The sequence below is a fragment of the Centropristis striata genome, chromosome 15, assembly GCF_030273125.1.
Source record: "Centropristis striata isolate RG_2023a ecotype Rhode Island chromosome 15, C.striata_1.0, whole genome shotgun sequence".
Taxonomy (NCBI): Eukaryota; Metazoa; Chordata; class Actinopteri; order Perciformes; family Serranidae; genus Centropristis; species Centropristis striata.
In genome coordinates, this window is record NC_081531.1 from 26,741,270 (window position 1) to 26,761,731 (window position 20,462).

The 20,462-nt window shown below is 39.8% G+C and overlaps 1 protein-coding gene across 1 annotated transcript in view; it reads left to right on the forward strand.

The window, feature by feature from the left end:
- Positions 1-20,462, forward strand: part of arhgap32b (Rho GTPase activating protein 32b) — a 148,516-nt gene that overhangs the window by 36,875 nt on the left and 91,179 nt on the right. The window contains exon 2 of the mRNA XM_059351213.1: positions 5,365-5,666. Within this exon, the coding sequence (XP_059207196.1) occupies positions 5,572-5,666 (95 nt within the window). The 5' untranslated portion in view covers positions 5,365-5,571. The remainder of the gene's footprint in view (positions 1-5,364; positions 5,667-20,462) is intronic.

The following is a 20,462-nucleotide window of genomic DNA, read 5'->3' on the forward strand; positions in this document are numbered from 1 at the left end:
ACAACAAAAATAACTGATAAGAGTTTAATTTAAGAGCTGATATCTAGACATTTTCCATGTTTTTCTTGATATTGATTTTGGTTATTATCAAGAAAACCATGGAAAATGGCTAGATATCAGTTCTAAAATTAAACTCTATTGAAATATTTTTGTTGTTATTATATTTGTCCAAACAAATGTACCTTTAGTTGTACCAGGCATTAAAATGAACAAGAAATTTAAGAAAACAATGGTCTAACAATTCTTTCCATGACTGTATACCATACACTGTTAAATGAAGCATGACTCAAACCTGATGTAAGACACGATTTCTGGACTCTGAACAACTTTGTCATCAGTATTGCTGCCGTCCTGATGAGAATGAAAGGATGTTTACTGTGTAGAAACTATTCATTCTTGATTGTTAATCTCCTCGGAGCTCAGGCTCTGTCCTCTCTCAAGGTCGGCCATTTTATGTGTTTTCTGCTGCATCAGGTATTTGTGGGAAGCTGGGCCTGCTTCGCCCTGCCTGCCTGCCCGGCATACACAAACTCACTTCCCCTTTTAACTAATGCACGCACTTGATTCTCTCTACACACAATGACAAAAGAGATGTGTGTTTTTCACGCCCACAGCATGTGCATGCAGGCACTACCACACAGAAACACTGGCTTAATGTCAGATGGGTTGAGCTCATGTCCTTCCTGTGCCACTTGGGAGCTGTTTGTGGGTGATTTAAGAGCAGGAGTTTACAGTGGCCCGGGACATGAGCTGAATTTCAACATGTATCCTGTGTCCACAGCCTCGCTCCGCCTTCCTGCTCACATCACAACACTAGATTATCCATAACGGTTGCAACATGGTCTCACAGGAATCCGTGAAATAGCCACGGATTTGCTTAACTCAAAATCAGTGGAATAGCCACGGAATCACTCAAATTTCAAGAGCATTAAAAACTTAAATCATGTACTTAAAGTATCAAAAGTAAAAGTGCTCGTTATAGAGAATGGACCCACTCAGATCGTTTTACATATTACTCAATTATTTGTATTGATTCATTTATGTAAGCAGTGTTTTATTTTTTTAAAGATAGGGCTCATTTGAATTATTTAATATACTGTTGGGTTTAAAATGTATAATGACTTTAAATTTATCAGGTTAAATCTTGACCTGAAAAGTAACTAAAGCTGTCAGCTAAATATAGTGGAGTTGTAAAGTTGCATAAAATGGAAATACTCAAAGTACAGTTACCTCAAAATTGTACTTTAGTACAGTACTTGAGTGAATGTACTTAGTTACTTTCCACCACTGGTTCTATGGATACCTACAAGTCTCCCTTTTTCCTTTTAGATGTTATTCCCCAGCTATTTCAACACACTGGGGCCATTTTATTGAAACTTGAGGTAAAATGAGCTGTTGTGACCTCTGGAATACCCACAGCCTCATGAACCTTTACAACCACAAACTAGAGACCTAGAGCATTCAGAGGATGGATGACTTTCCACATTATATTGACAATAAGGCGGTTTATCAGCATTTTCCATGCAGAAGTGCAGAGCCATCCAACCTCCCATTTAATCCTGGCAGAAATCTCAAAAATGTCAAAAGTTTTTTAAATCAAAGCATGGATTTTTCTATGGTGTCCCATTGGCTTTTTCATCAACCTTTTGTAACGAAATAAGAACCCAACGGATTTACTGGTTGGCCGATATTGGCCTATCAAAGGCATATCCATATCGGCATTTCTAAATAAAGAAAGAAAAAAATTTGAACTTTATCGATGTATGCGATGTGGTCTAATTTCAAAGCACATTTAAAAATACATTGATATATCTTTTATATGGATATATATCGCCCAGCCCTACGCAGACGTTGATAATCTTTCCACTCAGACTTGCAGGCAGCAGGTCGTCTGGATGTTCTTATTCTTTAGACGATCGCAGGTCGAAAGAAGGTACGCATTAGTTTCTAATAAGTCCACAGGGAGGCTTATTCACTCATGATTCATACAGTCGCCTTGTTATTTTTAGAACAAACATCTATGAAAGAAAACTTCCTTAATGATTTTAGAGCATTTCCTGTCCAGTAAAAATAAGAAAATGTAGATTTTAGAATAGATATATATTTTAATGACTTATGTTGAATATTCTAGGCAGTACGTGTGTTAAGTTTCCATTTAAATTGCACAATCCAGAGAGCCCTGGGGATTACGTATGCACTGCAAGTCTTTGTCAGATGTAGAAGCAGCTGCTTCAGTGTGGCCTGTGAGGATCCTCTCCTCCCACGCTTTCCCCTCCTGCACCCCCTCCCACCTTCCCTCCATCTCTCTCCTCTTGGCGTCATCCTCCTGGGATTACAGTGCCTAGCCATTGACTGCCACAGAAAAAAACAGGCTGTATGGACTTTTCTCTCCTTGCCTGTTTTATTGGGTCATTCCTGCTGCGTTCATGTCGTCTATTTTCATCTGCTGACAGCATCACATTCTGATTTCATTGGGAGGTTTTCATGCGGCGGGTCGTGTTATAGCAATAATACTCAAGAGGGTGTTCTCTGCCGTGATTATGGGTACGCTGATGATTCAGTGGCTAGGAGATGAGCACTGTTGATACTCCCAAACTAACCTTAATCACAGCTTTAAACAACAGATAGCAACGTATTCACAGTGTGAAAAGTAATGTGCGTACAAGAGAATAATGATAATCATCATCACATCACAAGAAGGGATGTCAACTGATTGTGTAGTTGGTAGAAACCTCCTCTTAACTTAATGATACCTGAGTGTGGGAGACCTGTCCTTTTTAAAGTAGCTACACATGCACTTTAGAGCTGAAACAGTTAGTTGATTAATTGTCCAGAAGGATAATCAGCAGCAATTTTGTTAATCGATTAATAAAAGTAAATAACATGAATGCTAAACATTCCATTATTCACATTTTTCAAATGTGAGAATGACACTTTGGGCTTCAGGAAATTGTAATATACTCCTATAAATACCTTTTGAGTGCAACTAGATATAAGGCTAGACAACCCCAGACTGTACAATATATGGACAAAGTCACAGTGAAACCATCCATAGGTTGTCCTTAACTATTTATAACTTAAAGCTTGGCCTCAAGTGGCCAGTTAAGGAATCCAGTTTTTTGGCACTTCCACATTTGCTTCACTTTATAGCCCTGGAGGTTGCTGGGGACCTTTTACAATAAGGGCTAGAGCTAGTTCTGCGTTTTAAATAGAAATGGACTGCAACTATATAGCGTTTTTATCCACTACAGACTGATTCACCCGTTCACACACACATTCATACTGGTGGCCGAGGCTACCCTAAACGGTGCCACCTGCCACCATTGGGAATTCATTCACACACTGATGAACGCAGCATCTTCAGTATCTTGCCCAAGGATACTTCGACATGTAGGCTGCCATGGTCAGAGATTGAACCACCGGTCTACCAACTGAGGCACATCCCCCAGCCAATGCTGTCTTCAGATCGCTGTGTGCTCAGGCTGGAGCCTGAGGGCTAGTAATACCTCTTTTCCACCAATGTGAATTTACCTCTTTTGCTGTGCTGGTGCTGCGTCTCTGCAAATTAAATAAATGATGCACGTTTTAGTTGGTCTTGTTAGTCAGATGACGTAAACAGTTCGCGACCAGCAGAGTTGGTGCCACTCTGGAACCAGTTTTCCTGGCTAAGAGTAGATTCTTTGGCAGCGAGGAACTGGTTCAAGATTAGGCACAGGCTCCGAACCGGCCATGGAACTGCCTTGGTCAACAAGGGGTATAGGGGCTCAAAGAACTATCATGTCTTGTCCTTGAAAAGTTAACATATACGTTGAAAAAGAAATCTGCCAAATTCAAAGAGATTTGGAATCCCTTTCTTGCATTCTTGGAGAACTGTGAAATTGAGGAAACTTTTGAAACCTGAAGGTGATGTGTCCCTAATGGTTGATATCTTAACTATGTGATGCTAAACTGTGTTTTTTGTTTATTATTAGTTCTGTCATTTCTTTTCTTTAAATATTTAGTTTTCCTTTGGGGTGGGGGGAGTGGATTCCTTTATCGTTTGACTTTGATGCTTTGTCAAATGTATTAAAATGTAATTTTTGTAAACTGTTAAAACTCAATACATACACGTCTATAAACAAGGGGTATAGGAAAGGCAGCATCTTCAGCCAACGCCTCCTACCTCTGAGGCGTTTCACTGAGTGACGCAGGAGATCATCCTGCCAGTGGCCATCAAACGGTTTAACTCATCCACCAGCCTGTTGCTGTCTGGACATTAGTGGCCTGGGAGGCCTGAGGTGACTGGACGTACAATTACATTGTGATTACATAACTTCTGGCGCAGTGGAACACATCTTTTGAACTTACAACATATAATCATCTTCATTTTGTGCACCTTACTGCAATTTGCACAATTGTACACATGCTTAGAAGTGAGCATAACCTTTACTTGTATATTAGCACTTACAGTACAAAGATCAGGGCAAAAACAATGTTATGTTACACATGTGGTACCTGCTGTGACATGCAAGTATCTCTCTGTATACAGTCATGGAAAAAATGATTAGACTACCCTTGTTTTCTTCAATTTCTTGTTCATTTTCTATGTTTTTTCTTAATAATAACCAAAATCATTACCAAGAAAACCATGGAAAATGTCTAGATGTCAACTCTTCAATTAAACTCTTATGAGCTATTTTTGTTATCATCATAGTTGTCCAAACAAATGTACCTTAAGTTGTACCAGGCAGTAAAATGAAATTTCAAGAAATTGAAGAAAACAAGAGTGGTCTAATAATTTTTTCCATGACTGTATGTAGTAATGGGACACGATCCACTGTCATAATACTAGTATAACTTAAATTGACTATAAATTAACTTTTTGGATCTTTGTCATTGTGTTGCATTTATCAATCCCATACTTTGGTGGTGACTTGCTAGAAATGTGGATTGGAGAGTTGATGTACTTGAAACCAGCACTGAGCTCGTCTTATTTTAAGTCAGTGAATGTGTGGACAGAGTGCTGTTGTTGATGAGATAGAAAAAAATGGTATTTAAAAAAAACCCTGGATGGGCTGGAACAAATTGATTGGAGCAGTGATTTGCTGGGTTGAAATAGAGAGCTCAGGGAGCACAGTCACCACAGGACATCAGGGCAGCCAATGTTGGTGTTTGACTGTTAATTCACACAGGAATGTGTGTGCCAGAATCTCCATGTGTTAACACCAAAGTGAAATCCTGCTTTGCAAAGCTCCATCAGCATGACTTATTTGATCTACAGACTACACTCACAATTAACGATTTTTTTCTCTCTCCCTGTGCTCTCCTCCTGCTCCCATGCCAATCTCCCCATTCCTTTCCCTCTTCTCCCTTTTCACCACGCAGTCCTGTCTCCTCTCTCATTATTCCCCACTTTTTTCCCTTGTCATCCTCCCTCTTGCCTCTACATGTGATTTCTCCTTAATCTCCATCGTATTTCTCCCTCCTGATCTACCTCTTCACATCCTCCTCTTCCCCTCCCCTCCCCTTCCCTCCCTCTCCCCTCCCCTCTCCGCTTCTCTGGCAGGCTGCTCATTGCAGTGAGTCAGTATCATGGAGGCAGGCAGCGGGGCTGCCGCAGCGGTGGGGAGTGCAGCGCTAGGACTGCTGGGAGCCACAGCCACGTCCAGCCATGACATCTTGGACAGGTAAGAGCACGGGATGAGGCTGGCGCACACCCTCAGGAGCAGACTGCCTCGTTTTCCATCAGTGTGAAGAGAGGAGGAAGAGTGTGTATTTGTGGACAGAAGGACCACACCTCAGGTTGTAGTTTGGTGAGCATGCTAGTTTGTTTATAGTCAGAGTGGGGGGCATGGAGAGTATGTGAGTGTGTGAGTCTTGTGTGCACCTATCCTCTTATGCTCCCTGTATCATTACTCTCACTGTAGATGAGACAAATGCTCAGGTTTTGACAGTTGTATAATCTGTTTAGTGCTTGTAGCAGCGCCAGTGTGAAGTGTGCATGTGCGCGTGCATGTGCAGGAGTGTGTGTTGATGATAGAAGGGGGGTGTTACTTGGCTTCCTCTATGCCTCAAGGAGAAATGACACCAGGGTATGCGCATGCAAGGGGAGGAGGGGAGGAAGGGGAGCATCGGTAGACGTGTCTGAGCGCTGTAGCCGAGCCGATAGGGTGAGTTTGCACAGTCACCACCCCACCCCCTATTTAACCCCCACCCACACCCCGTCAGCCCATAGCAACTGGGCGACAGCCATCATTAACCGTCACCGCTGGAAACCCCTCATTCAGATTTCCTTTACTGACGGAGCCGGTCAACCTCCAGCTCCAACAACCACTGAGGGGCCGAATGTATCGGCTTTCAGCTAGTTGCGTCATCGCTACAGCTGTACACCCACACCCACATGCCTGTGCACTGTCATCACACACACACACACACACACACACACACACACACACACACACACACACACCTTCAAGCATGTAAATTCCCAACACACTATGCACCTGTGTCCAGTATGGGAGGGATGTTTTAGGACAAATATTGCAGTGACACATGCAGGCGATAAACGCACACACAACACACACCCATTAATCTGTGCAGTTCTGGGTTTCTCTGCATGTTTCCCCGTGCATGGTCAGCTCTCTCATCCACCATCAGGTGCTGCTGGGATATCACTTATCTTCTCTACATTACAGTTGTTACACTCTCTGCCAGTGAGGTATAACTAATCTCCAACACGTCCCGGGGATCTCCTTTGACACATTGTACAATCAGAGATGGAAATTAAGACTGTGACTCATTTAGTCGTTTCCTTACTATTTCTGTTAGTCACCACTCACATTCAGACTTCACCAGCCTGCTCTCACTGAAATATCCACGTAGAACTGTTCCCATACCTCCAGGTAGCCAGTGGCTTCCCTCCCCTACATTATTACTGAGGCAGCGTGACGTGGGTTTATTCCCACTGCTGGATTAGTGGCATGTGTGTGTGTGGGTTTGTGTGTGTCGATGGCTATACACTTGTGTACATCTGTCTGTGTTTTTGCAATATTTTTGTTGGGGGGGATTGCAGTTAAGGCTCAGCCACTCCACCTGCCCCTCACACACACACCACCACCACCACCACCAACCCCCCCACCCCAAGTCCTGAACTGGGTCTAAATCCTGCGCCGGGGTTACCATGGCAGCAGCAGCTTAGCATACATTAGACGGCGGTCCAACGTACTACTGAGTGTGAGTGAGTGAAAAGAGGAGAAAGGAGAGAAAAAATGATAGGTTGAAGAGCAGGATAAAGAGGAGGAGCAGAAAATGAAATGGAAAAATTAGATGTTTCTCTTCTGCTCGGCTGCTCAGTCACGAACATGTACATACGAGGGTGGGTGTGCTCGGTTCTAGTCCATTGCAGTAGATTATTTCATCTATCAAAGAGGACGTTTGGCTGGGGCTAGTGCCTTCTAAAAGTTCTGGTGGATAGGGCGGGTGAGAGGACCAGCAGTCAGGACTGAGGAGGGCGGATTGGGGACTCGAGGCCCCCAGGGGGTGATACTGGGGAAGAGGATGAAAATACTGTAAAACTGTATACAGTTTGTGATTCCCTAATCCAGTCACACAGATGAGTGGGCAACAGTACAGTACTCTGCACGCCAGCAACCTCCTCCTGAAACCAAGTTGCTCAGGCGATTTGACATAAGTAATGCTTTTTGTTGTTAATAAATTGGCAGCGACGGAGCCCAGCAGTAACTTTAAAAAGTGGTTGCCAGGCTGCCAACCATGCATGCATTCTGGAAACAGAAATTTGGAAACAGAAATTTTATACATTTTATTTTTAACACCTAATATTTTGATAGATTTTTTGATTCATTAAAATACTATGCAGCTAAGCATGACCTTATAATGAAAATGTGACAAAAGAATAAGACGTTGAGCTGAAGAGAATTCTTTGTAGTTTGTTTTAACTGGCACATTACAGAATTTGAATCCTATGTGTTATTGTTAACGTGTCCACTGTCAAATCCAGGTATACAAAACACCAGTAACTATTGCAGCTGTTATCATGTCAACTTATTTTGGGGTGCAGATTTTGTTGTTTGCTGTCCCTATTTTTATGTTAAAGACAATTTCTCAAAAATTGGCAAATGGCAATCTGGCAGCCACTCGACAACCGCTGCATGCATACATGGGCAAAATAAAAGATATATATAGAGTACTATGCAAAAGCCCGTTTTGATAACTGATGCTTTTATTTTGAAAGGACGAAAAGAGACTTCCTGTCGATGTTAAAACTGTAAAGATAACATCAAGGAGTTCAATGTTTTATGTTTTAGCTCTGAAGAGGCATGAGGTTAGTTTTCACAGTAATCTTCTTATTTAAATGTGTTTTGTGTTAAAATAGGTTTTTGGATAAAATTAAACTTATTTGATACAGTAAGCTAGTTCTGCTCAAATGAATCCTCTTATTATTTCTGTGTGTTTTATGATTGTTTTTGCAACTTTTAGTTTGCAAACTGTAGCTTTACCAGCCTAATTCTCAGCTCATTGGCTTATTCATGTATCAGCAGTGTTTCAGTTCATTACTGATCAATAAATGAAAAAATACACAGATCGATTAAAATTCCAAGTGATCGACCAAATTCTTAACGAGCATTAATCGATCATCAATTAATTAGTCCTGTCCCTAATTTGGGTGATATGACCAAAAAACTTCAATATGGTTTTTATAACTAAAATCACCATACTGTACTTCAAATTGGATTCTTTTCTTCTTTGGAAGCACAAGCTACAAACAGAAACCCTGCCTCTCATGAGACAGCATGTTTACATTTTGTACTACCTTGTCATTTGCAAGTGCCTTCATCATTTAAAGTGTTAATTGTAAAAGCTTAGTCTTCCAAAATGTAAGCCTAAATGTGCCTTTAGAGAACAATCTCTTCAAGTGTCACAAGTTTAACAGGATGCCACCTCCTCCTGCTCTGTATTTACAACTTCAGTTGCTACAAATCAAGTCAGTTGCAGGCAGCTGGATTTGCAAAAAAGACGAGATCACTTGAGAATAGCCACTAATTAAAGAGGTGATCCACCATTTTTTCCACCACACACCAGAGACCAGTTTGCTTGTCATGATTCCTGCTAAGCATCTGCACACTAGATTATTATTTGGCATTTGTCATGCTTTATTGGATAGTGACAGATAGAATGTAAGGTTGAGACAGAGGGGAAGACCCGGCAATGACTCAGCCTGGGTGGTATGCGCTCTACCAGTGTGAGCCACCGGGACGCCCCCATCTGCTCATAGTTGTATTAAGTCAGCTGCGTGACTCTGGGGGACAACCCTAATGATGTCATAGTGATGTCATAATGGTTTGGCGAAACACAGAAAGTAGAAAGAACAGACCGCCTGCTAACAAACAGGAGGTGTGGAGTTTGAAAGGTGCTACTGATGTAAAGTCCTTCATGGATACTGTTGGTCACTGTTTCTTTGAGCTCTAACACATGGAGGGAAAATGAAAGGTTTCTCTAAGTCTTTGAAGGAGGTTAAGGTCATTTGGTAGATGATTTTATGACTGAGTTTATACAAGTCAGTTTGCACCTTTGTAACTCCTCAAAGTGAACTGCAGCTCTTTGTATTCTCAATATCCTGAAATGATTTTATACTTTAAATGTTGGCCTGGGCTTATCAAAGTGGTAAAGTTAACACATAACCTTGTGTCAGAGCTGCAGCTCATTCAATTTCTGAATATGAAGCTGGAAGGAATTTTTGTAGCAAGGAACATGATTTATTATTTTATTAATTCAACCTTGTAACATGAGTTCAACATTTAGATAACCAATACTTTGAAACTTTAAATCAGAAGTTATTCTGAAGAGCGACCTCCAAAGTTAATATTTGTATGTACTCTATAGCCAGCAGCTCCTATTCTGCACCTGTGAAAGGTGGCCATTAGGTTGTTCTTCAGGTTTTGTTTAAGACCAGTCACCAAAGAAATGTTCATGCCTGAACATTTCTGTCAATATGTATAATCAACAAATCAAGCAGAGGAATATTTATAAAGACATCAAGGCATGTTTCAGTTTAGCATGTTTTTAACCTCATTAACATGTACATATGGTGTTTTTTATATGCTACAAGACATATCATGAGTGAAGTAGACAGTCAGTGTATTGTATGAGTATTAGTGGTCGACCGATACGGGTTTTCTTTAAAGCCGATACTGATTATTTTGACATCAGTCTTTACCAATCCCTGATATGTGCTGCTGATTATTTTGGGCTGATTCTTGAAGCCGATATTGTCTTTTCTCCCTCCATTTACATGATAAAAATGACACAATGATAACAAATGTTACACAAGTCTCAATTCAAACAAAAAAAGAAACATTTATTAACAAACCAAACCAAACATATTAACAGTTGGACAGCGAACAATGTGTATGTTGTTCTACGCCTGGAGGTGGTGGCGCCTCAGATGATCCACATATTTGATGTGTTTTTCTTTTTTCCGGTATCAGCAGCAGCTCACCAGAGAATGGCAGATGTTGCACCGAGCCTTGCCTGCTGTTGGCTCAGTGAAATGGGCTAATTGATCGGCAAACTCACGCATGTATCGGCCAATGCCGATACAAGTAGAAAACACAAATATCGGCCCGATATATCGGTCGACCTCTAATGAGTATTTCCACTTGTACCGATAGGGCTCCATTGGAAAGAGGTCTTAAACCCAGAAGTAAGTTAGCATTTCAGCGCCATGGGGTCTAACCTCTCAAACTCAATGAGGATTTTGAATGGGTTTGTGGTAAGATGCTCTTGCAAACTCCTGTAGATTGTAAATTATGTTAATAAACAAATCATTAGGCTACAGATTCACTAGCTTATCAAAACGGCTAGTTAACGTGTTGGAGAACATCTGAAGCATAACGGCTGACGTAGAAGTCATGTGACCGTGGTATAGTTCACTATAGTATAACGTTAGCTTTTTACTTTCGTCGGCTACATTAAGGCTTCAAACATCATAAAAGTGGTATTCATTTATGAATATTATCCTGCAGAACAAAACACGCAAGCATCAGAAACGTGTGTTTGCCACAGAGCTTATTTTCTTAAATCCAATACAAAAATCAAAAATCCCATAGGCCAATTCTCAATAGAACCCATGGTGATGCTATGGATATGGATTCATATGTCACAAAACCTAAGGAACAAATACCTTAAACATATGGCATGGGGCTTTCCGTAGTGTCAGCAAAATGCTACAGCAAAAAGAGAGGTATCAGAGCAGAAGCCATGTGTAGCTATTAATTGATATTTTGCAAGTTTGCAAGCCAACAACCCACAAAATTAAATAAAAGATGCTAACTACACTTACCTTTCTGATTTGATGCTTGTTGACGATTTTGGCACACAACAGACTCCTCATCTGAGTCAAACATGTATGGCTGAATCCTTCTGATGTTAAATACACCAGATATGGTGGGAGTGTCCTATCTGAACACCCCCTGTTGTTTAACATGGGCACTGAAAGGAATTGGGCAGCACTTTCCGGTGATTTCGTGTAAGCTCAACAATATGCGGCTGAATCTCTCTCGTTTTTCCTCCAACGGAGAAGATGAACCAGATACCAAAACTATTGTTGCGGGTCACAAGCTGGCTGCGAGGCTCCTCGCGCCCACTGTGCAATGAGACCAGACCCAGAATTCACTCCGAGGTATAAAGAGTAGATGTGCTTTCAGTAAATGTGCTTCTGGAAAAAATGTAATTAATGTAGGAAAACTATGATAAACAAAAATCTGCTTGAATGAATCATACCAGAGTATGCGATATGGACCAAAAGTCATATCCCGATATATTTAGGCTGAATATCGATATACGATATATATCCCGATATTTGATCACAAAGTGAGAGCAAATGTTCAGTCAAAGCCAAATATGACATGTCACATGTAGTTTGATTGAAACTGTTTATTTAAGTGAACATATATACTGTATAACAACAGGAGAACATTTTTAAAAACAAATCAAAGATCCATAAAGTGCACATTTAAAAAAAAATCTTAAATAAAGATAGTCTATGAAATAAAATAGACCAATCTTTTTCTGAAATAAATATATTTATATGAGAAAAGAATAATGAATATTACAAAATAACTAAATATGACAAACCCTAGTAAGAGCAGCATTTATGTATAAAGAAAGAAAAAATGAACTATGTCAATATATGCGATAAAAATATATCGACGTATCTTTTATATAGATATATCGCCCAGCCCTAATACCAGTTCATTTAGTTACTGGTGTAAATATCTTGATAGCAGAACCCAATAGAAGTAACAATAAATAGATAATTGACTCCTTTTTAGTCTGTTGTGCCATATGCAGGACAGATAAACTGCCTCAGTGGGATCGGAACCAAACTGTTGGCCGACTGGAGAGACTTCCAGCCAGTGGACGAGCTCCAGAACATGCATAAGGTTGAAATCCTGTGCATTGCTTACTAATGGCTTCCTCCGTTTTGCTCCTCTCTTTATTTATTGCGGCTTGTTGCTCCCAAGGCTTTCCCTTCACAGTTGAAATGAAACGTGTGCAGGGTCCACAATAGATTAGACTTTTGATGATTTACTGATGATGACTTACTCAAGACAAGCTACAATGAACTCCTGCATCTCTAGTCGCACTGTGATGAGTCATATCTGATGTTGTTGAGGAAAATAATTGCCATTTTTCTGTACAACTGTGATCATTTTTTATCCAACATATACTGAATCCTGGAGGTCTGTGTTCAGTATCAGTTTTTAGGTGATGTGATCTTGGTACCATGTGCATTAACTGTCAGACTCTGTTCACCAGCTGTCTGTCATGTCTTCCTTCTCAACAAAGGGAGCTGCTGACGTGGGGCAATTACTTAAATTGTAGAAAAACAGGCTTTACGCTTGACATTTTTATGAACAGCAAAACACAGCCAACTGCTTATTTAAAAAAAAAAAAAAAATCCCAAATGCATCTCTGCTTCTACAAAATCATCCTTGACTGACATGTACAGACACCAGCATGCAAAGAGTGAAGAAAATAACCAGGAAACAGCCAAGGTTTCTCTTGCATTGTTTGTCCAATTTAGAAGTAAATGTACCATTTACAGTTGTCATTATAGCCGATTAAATCAGTGATTGAGGTTGAAATTGCAGCTCTTGCTATTTGAAAATTGCACTCTTTCCAAATTTTATTTTTGTCTTAAAAACAACTCTGCAGCTTACACGGGACAAGTTCGCATACATTTCTCTATTTTATAGTAATCATTGTTCTATATACCTCATATCTTATCTTATATCATATCTACTGGTTTTCCGTCATACTTTCATACTCTATATGGTACTAAAGGTCTTTAAAAGTCTTAATTTAACTTGGTGAACCCTGCAGAAACCCTGTGCTTCACCTCCATTTTCCTCCTGTCGTGCAGGTTAACAAAGCCATCCCGTCATTGATTGAATGTCTTTAGCCACCCGAAACCAAGCTTGAATTTCAACCACAAAAATTCTGCTGTCATAGCTTCAGCATTAGACAGCAAGCAGGAGCTCTGTTACATTACAGCACCATGCACGGTAAAAATAAGTTTTACTGGTCATTCTTAGGATATTGGATAGCTTGGCCTAGATTTGCTTCTGTTCATGTACTAGTACATCTCCCAGAGCAAGAAAACAACAGCCAAGCAGTAGTTCTCAAGCTTGTTTATTAATGATGAAAAGTGAATTGGTTGTTTTTTTTGGTGGGGGGATTGCTGGATTAGAAATCCTGTCTCTCTTTTAAAGTTAATCTTATATCTGGATTAAAGCTCAAATGTTCTCTGAGGCCCACAATTCAGAGTAAATGTCAGGAGAGTAAACTCAAGAGTTAGGAACATTTATGCTGACAGTTGGTATAGAGATGAACCCAGCTGATCCCCTGTGCAACTCAGGAACATGTTCTCTCCTGCCTTTGATTTACTGATCATTAACGGCAAAGCAAGTCAAACCGTCAAAACTTACAATGATGCAACTTATTTACAAAAAAGAAGGGTATGCTCCTCTGTGACGAGCAGTTACAACTGTGTATAACATACTTGACATAACTGGTTTATTCCTATTCAAGGTCTTTCTGTAGTTTATTCCTTTTGGATAAATCATTTTTCACAAAAAAGCAATTTCAACTAAACCAAAACACTGTTTAATTCTTGTAGAACAGAACATGAGGCACTACACCCTCCAGCCTTTAGTCACCACTCATTGGCTATCTCTTTCATCACACCAGTGCCATGATATTCTCTGGTGTGTATTATTGGCAGTTCTAAAAGTGGCAAGTGTCCATGTGTGTTCAGTCCAGTACAGAAAACATGCTATGCTCTTAAGAGTTGCTCTTATAAACATTGATCACAGCCTCCCCAAACTGGCAGCACTTGTTGCCTGGTTTGGCTGCCTTTATTCATTTCTTGCCTCCTAAATAGATTTGTGCTGTTTATTAGGTTTCAACTGTCAACTGTCAGCTGCAAATAAAAGCCTGTGACGTGACTGACTATGATCATTTTTGCTTTCAACTGCCATTCTGGACTGATCCTTTTGTCTGCGACTGTCAGATCAATGATCTGTTACCAGTAACACACACACATCAACCTGCCTGAGATAGAAAGGACAACTAAGGAAGCTCAGTTTCCAACAAGCTCTGAGGCTAGATAGGACTGGCAAAGGTTGGGGGGTCATGGGAGTTTACTTCTAAATGGTAAATGGTAAATGGACCTGCACTTATATTACGCTTTTCTAGTCACTTTGCGACCACTCAAAGCGCTTTATACTACAGTCTGCGCTCATTCACCCGTTCACACACACATTCATACTGGTGGCAGAGGCTACCCTAAACTGTGCCACCTGCCACCATTGGGAATTCATTCACACACCGATGAACGCAGCATCCGGAGCCATTTGGGGTTCAGTATCTTGCTCAAAGATACTTGGACATGTAGGCTGCCATGGTCAGGGATCAAACCACCAACCCTTCTAACAGCTTTCTACCAACCCTTGTAGAAAGCTGTTTGTGGTTTAAGACCAGCCGAGAACCGATTGAACTGCCTTGGTCCAAAAAGGGGTATAAGTCAAAGCCATACCTAACCCTAACCCTAACCCTGGCTTAGAAACATCTCTGGTTCACCCTGGAGGCCACCAAGATTATATATATATATATATATATATATATATATGTGTGTATGTGTATATGTATATATGTGTATATGTATATATGTATATACATATGTATATGTATATATGTGTATATATATGTATATGTATATATGTGTATATATATGTATATGTATATATGTGTATATATATGTATATATATGTATAATGAAAGTTAGTAGCAGCATTTATTTGACTTAAAATCTTGGTTGGACTAAAAGACGCATTCATTTTTGCACCTTGGTAATCTAGCTAGTGCTAGTGCTAGCTGATAATTTAGCTCCACCCACTGGTCCAAATATGGTCACTTCTTGCTCCAAAAAACCCAGATGGCGATGACCATTATGCTTAACCCGAGGCTTCGGTAGTCCTCAAACCAGTTGGTGACTTCACAATGGCTATGTCCACTTACTTCTCACAGTCTAGGTTACCACCTCCGTATGTTTAAATGACGTATGAAGCTCAACCAGCAGCAGTTTAGCTTAGCTAAGCATAAAAACTGGAAGCAGGGAGAAATCGCTAGCCTGGCTCTGTCCAAAGGTAAAAATGCCCAGGGTGCTTTTTCTGTTAAGAGTGATCAGGTTGCTACTGGTGCTCCAAAGCATGTCACAACAGAGGTTGTTTCACCGTGTTGTGGCAGCTTTCTATCTCTTCCACCCTCAAACCTGTTGGTCCATGTGAGTGAAAAGCCCTGTGCCTAACTGGCTGTGGCAATGGTGATGAAATATTAGTGCATAAAACCCACATGATTTCTGTTTGAGGTTGAGCATATGTTGAGTCAGGCATTCAGCGGCGAGGCAGCCTAATAGCAGAGACATGAGAAAGTGGTGGCTGAGAATAAATGCAGAGAGCATTTCACGGGTTTCAGTTTCTGAGCAAATTAGACCCGCTGTTGTTTTTATGCCTGGAAATTGAGATGCTGTTGGAAATATTTGGAAACTAGTCAAGATTGAAACATTTGCTTTAAATGGAAGGTTGTCTAGTTTCTTACAGAGGTGGAGAGAGAAGCTTTTGACTCAGCTCAGGAAGTCTGAGGAAAGTCTTCCTCCGCCATCAGTGTCTCTTTTTTATCTGGTCTTAGAAGGGGAGAGGGTTAGACAGAAAGCAGGCCAGAGTGTTGCTGAACACAAGGTTAAAGCAAGGTTTTTAAAGTGCGGTGTTATTAAGAGTGTTTGGAGCAGGTGCTGGAGAAGCAGCTCCTTTCTCCTATCAATGCCTCCTCACCTAGGAATGCCGGGAATGCCGGAGTGCACCACACTTTTGAGCAGAGAAGGTGATAGTGGTAAATGAAATGCACTATTGAAGGTTGGCCTTTATCTCTGGCGTCTGAAAGTGCTTCACACTGTCTCAGCGGTTCTCATGCCTTGCTTGGTAAGTGGTGCTTAAAGCATGTCATTAGGGTCAGTGTGGCTGTGGGATGTCAGGCAGCGGCCCAGAAATTCTGGAGGCCTCCTCACAAGATATTTCTTATCATTTAGTACAAGCTAGTGATTCTACAAGGCTGAAGATGGTTGCTTTCTTACAGTATGGAATAAACCACTAACTATATGGAATAATATCTGGGCCAGAATTCTGTTGCAAGCATTGTGAGACATTGAGAGGACATGAAATTATATTTTGCAAGCACATCAATAACCACCCCAGATTCCAAAAAGTTGGGACTAGTTCTGTCACAAATTCTTTTTGCAATAAAGAGTCTTATTGTCCTTTTTAAGACCATTTTATGCCACTGATATAATAATATCATTGCATAACAATGCAAATACACCCTTTCAGAGAGCAATAAACCATTATAGATTCAAAATATTCAGACATTTGAATTGGAATGTGAAAAAAGATAAATAAAAATAATGACCCCACAGAACCAATTCAATAAATAAAATGTCTCTTAAATAAATATGAAGCATTTGGCACAGTAGTATAGAGAGTCAGTAATTACTTTACAGGCAGTTTACTGCCAAGCCAGTTCCTTGCTGGTTAGGACCTTGTTTACATAGCATATTTCTCTGTTTATTCAGCTAAGAGGCTGTGAAAAGGCTCTTAGGCGCCGAGTCTTCTAATTGTAAGAAATACCCTGCTGTTTATTCTCGTATCATGTTGGCTTAAATGCTGGTGACCTCTTTATGTAAACAAACATGATTGTAAACACAATAGGCAAAATCAATATATGGACATGACCTGAAATTTTGCTGAGCTCCATAAATCAATATTAAATATTGTATTTATTGTGAAAGGACTAGTTGGGATGTGTGAGATAATTTGTTAATCCACATTAAATTGAAATCTGTACAAAAATATAGATATATTTTATAGTCAAACTGAAAAGCCTTTGTTTTTTGTAAAAAAAAACAAAAATGTGTGTACGTATATATATATATATATGTGTGTGTGTGTGTGTTATTTTCCACACAAGCATGCACTAATAACTTCTCTCTCCCAAACCTTTGGACATTTGCTCACAGTGTCTTGCTCTGTGCACTCAGTTAACTAGTTTTATGAATATTTTATTGAATCCCATATATAAGTCAGTTTGTAACTATCTAACCATCTCTGCCACAATCAGTAGCTTTTGACTAACACTTCTAGTGGTCATTGCAAGTTTCAGAGCCAAGGCATTTATAATCATTAACGTATTCTTTATATCACGTCAGCCAACCATTACTACTGTCCTACTGCTTCCCTACTTTCCTGCTAATGCTTATTGTGATTCAACACAGAAAAGGAAAGTGTTGTTCAAGGACCAGACTATAAATAACAGTTAATTTGATGCCAAATAACTACTTAATGGAGCTATAATAAAACACCCTTATGCTAAATAATCATCTCCAGAGTGTATATATATATATATATATATGTATGTGTGTGACAAATTCAACACATTGTGCAGTGGGCCTGCAATAACTACCTTTTCCCTCCTACTCCTACCTGCTGCAGGGGTGTTGAATTGTGCAGATGGTTGTTTGCTCTTGAACCCATTGTAAGCGCCATAAGTCCAAAGATTAGTAAACTGAAAATATTTTAAAGCCACCACTGAGAACTACTGGGGAAATGTGTCTGACTGGAGAATGACTTAAAGAGTGAACGTCATGCTTTTGTTTTTTAAACGGACGGATGGATTTTTTCCTCCTTGGACTCTGGTTGAGTCATTCACTAATCAAGGTTGAGTTCATGACCTTTTGGACTCCAAAGCTGTCTGCACTATTTCTAAAGGATTTCAGTGATCTTTTTTAGCCTCACTGGCTTTAATAAGGTCCACTGGGAGGTGCGTGCGTGCGTGCGTGCGTGCGTGCGTGCTATTGGTATTTCGTTTTGCAATCTGTATGTACAGCAATAATATTGAATGTTTAAATTCCCTTTTTGAATTGAAAATGTAGAAAAATGAAAATTGCAACAAAAGTAAAAGTTAGGGAAAGCTTTTTGTCTGGGTACATAATCTGACACACAGTAGTTGAGCTGAGAAAAGTGGCATAATGTGACTGAATGATGCAGTTAGATGAGCGAGCAGCAGTGTGAGAAAGAGTATAGAGAATGCTTATTAGTAAACTTTACTTCCCCACATCCTGACTCACAGTCCCCGGCCCTTAAGTCCAATTATCTCCATTCAGAGACACCGTTCTAGTGCTTTCTAGACACCGTCATCTTGCAGCTGCTGCAGACGCTCCATCCTTCCTAAAACAAAGATTTTTTTCCCCCTCTTTCATTCCCCTCTATTGTCTACTCAGGTTTATTAGACTCATGTATACGTGGCGTCACTGCTGCATTCAGGATGATGGTTAAAGCTCATCATGGAGATAGTGTGTATGTGTGTGAGTGTAGACTGTATGTACACTGTGTGTGTCACTAGTCAATTTGAGAAATGCTGCTATGCAAATCTGTTTCATTTCTGTCCCTGTTCCCCGCTTCCTCCCAGCCTCTCTGGAAGCAATAGCAGTCTTTGAAGTTGATGAGAAGTCTTTGTAGAAAGATGTCTCATCAACTTCAAGAACTGCTATGAAGGAAATGCTCATTTAAATATACAGTACATTCATCAAATCTTCCAGTGGCTTGTCTAGTTTAATTTCCTTTGTTTGTCTCTGCATGCCGACCACAATATATTCAAAATGTCCTGAGCTGGGCAGGGCAGCCTCTGGACACTCTGCACCGTAGTCGTTGATTCACCTGGACTACAACTCCTCTTTTAAACTCCCAAAACCTTCCTTCATCGGGCAGAGTGGCTGACTAACTTCTGTCACAATAGAGCTGCAACTGATAATTATTTTCATTAGACACTGATTCATCAGTTAGCTTATAAAGTGTCCAAAAAAACAGAAAAATGTCAAACACAGACTCCTGAAGCCAAAGGTGATGTCTTTGGATTTCGTCTGAAACAGCAGCAAATCCTCACATTTGATCTCAATTTCACAGGCTCAAATAAAATATCCAACTAGTTTTGATCAAGCTAAGTAGTAGTAGAGCTAAATCATTAATTGAGTAGTGAGAAAATTGATTGGCGACGAGTTTGATCAGCAATGTACAATATACAGTCATGGAAAAAGTTATTAGACCATTGATTTCTTCAATTTCTTCTTTATGTTATTTATTTATTTCATGGTTTTCTTGATAATAACTGAAATCATTATCAAGAAAACCATGAAAAAAGTCTAGATATCAGCTCTTAAATTACACTCTTATCAGCTATTTTTGTTGTTATCATTACATTTGTCCAAACAAATGTACCTTTAGTTGTACCAGGCATTAAAATGAACAAGAAACTGAAGAAAAGGGTGGTCTAATACTTTTTTCCATGATGTATATTGGTAGAAATGTATATCATTGTGTACAATTAGCATAATAAAATAATAGCCAATAGATTCTGATGATAATATGAAGCCAAATTTCTTTCATTGACAACAAGCACAGCATCTGAAAACTCCTAGCTAATCAGTATATAAAATATGTATTACATTGACTTGTCTTGTTTGATGTCAAAGTATTTAATTAGAATTATTAGGCAAAATGCTCCATGAAAGTCAAAGTATGCTTGTGAAGTTTTGGTCAGTACCTAATTCGAAAAATGAATGAACAGTTGAAGAGTTTGTTTTGGTTGTGTTAAAAATAGTCCGTTTCATACCCTCAGGTGTCCATAAACTACAGGTTATCAACATATTTTTAACATGCAAAAATGTGAAGTTATTGTATTGGCATCAACCACGTGAACCAGGCAATTATTAATTGCTAGTATTGGTTAAAAGAATCCATATTGTACATCTCTTACTTTAATAACTGATTAGTTGTTTGTGTCATTACTGGAGCATC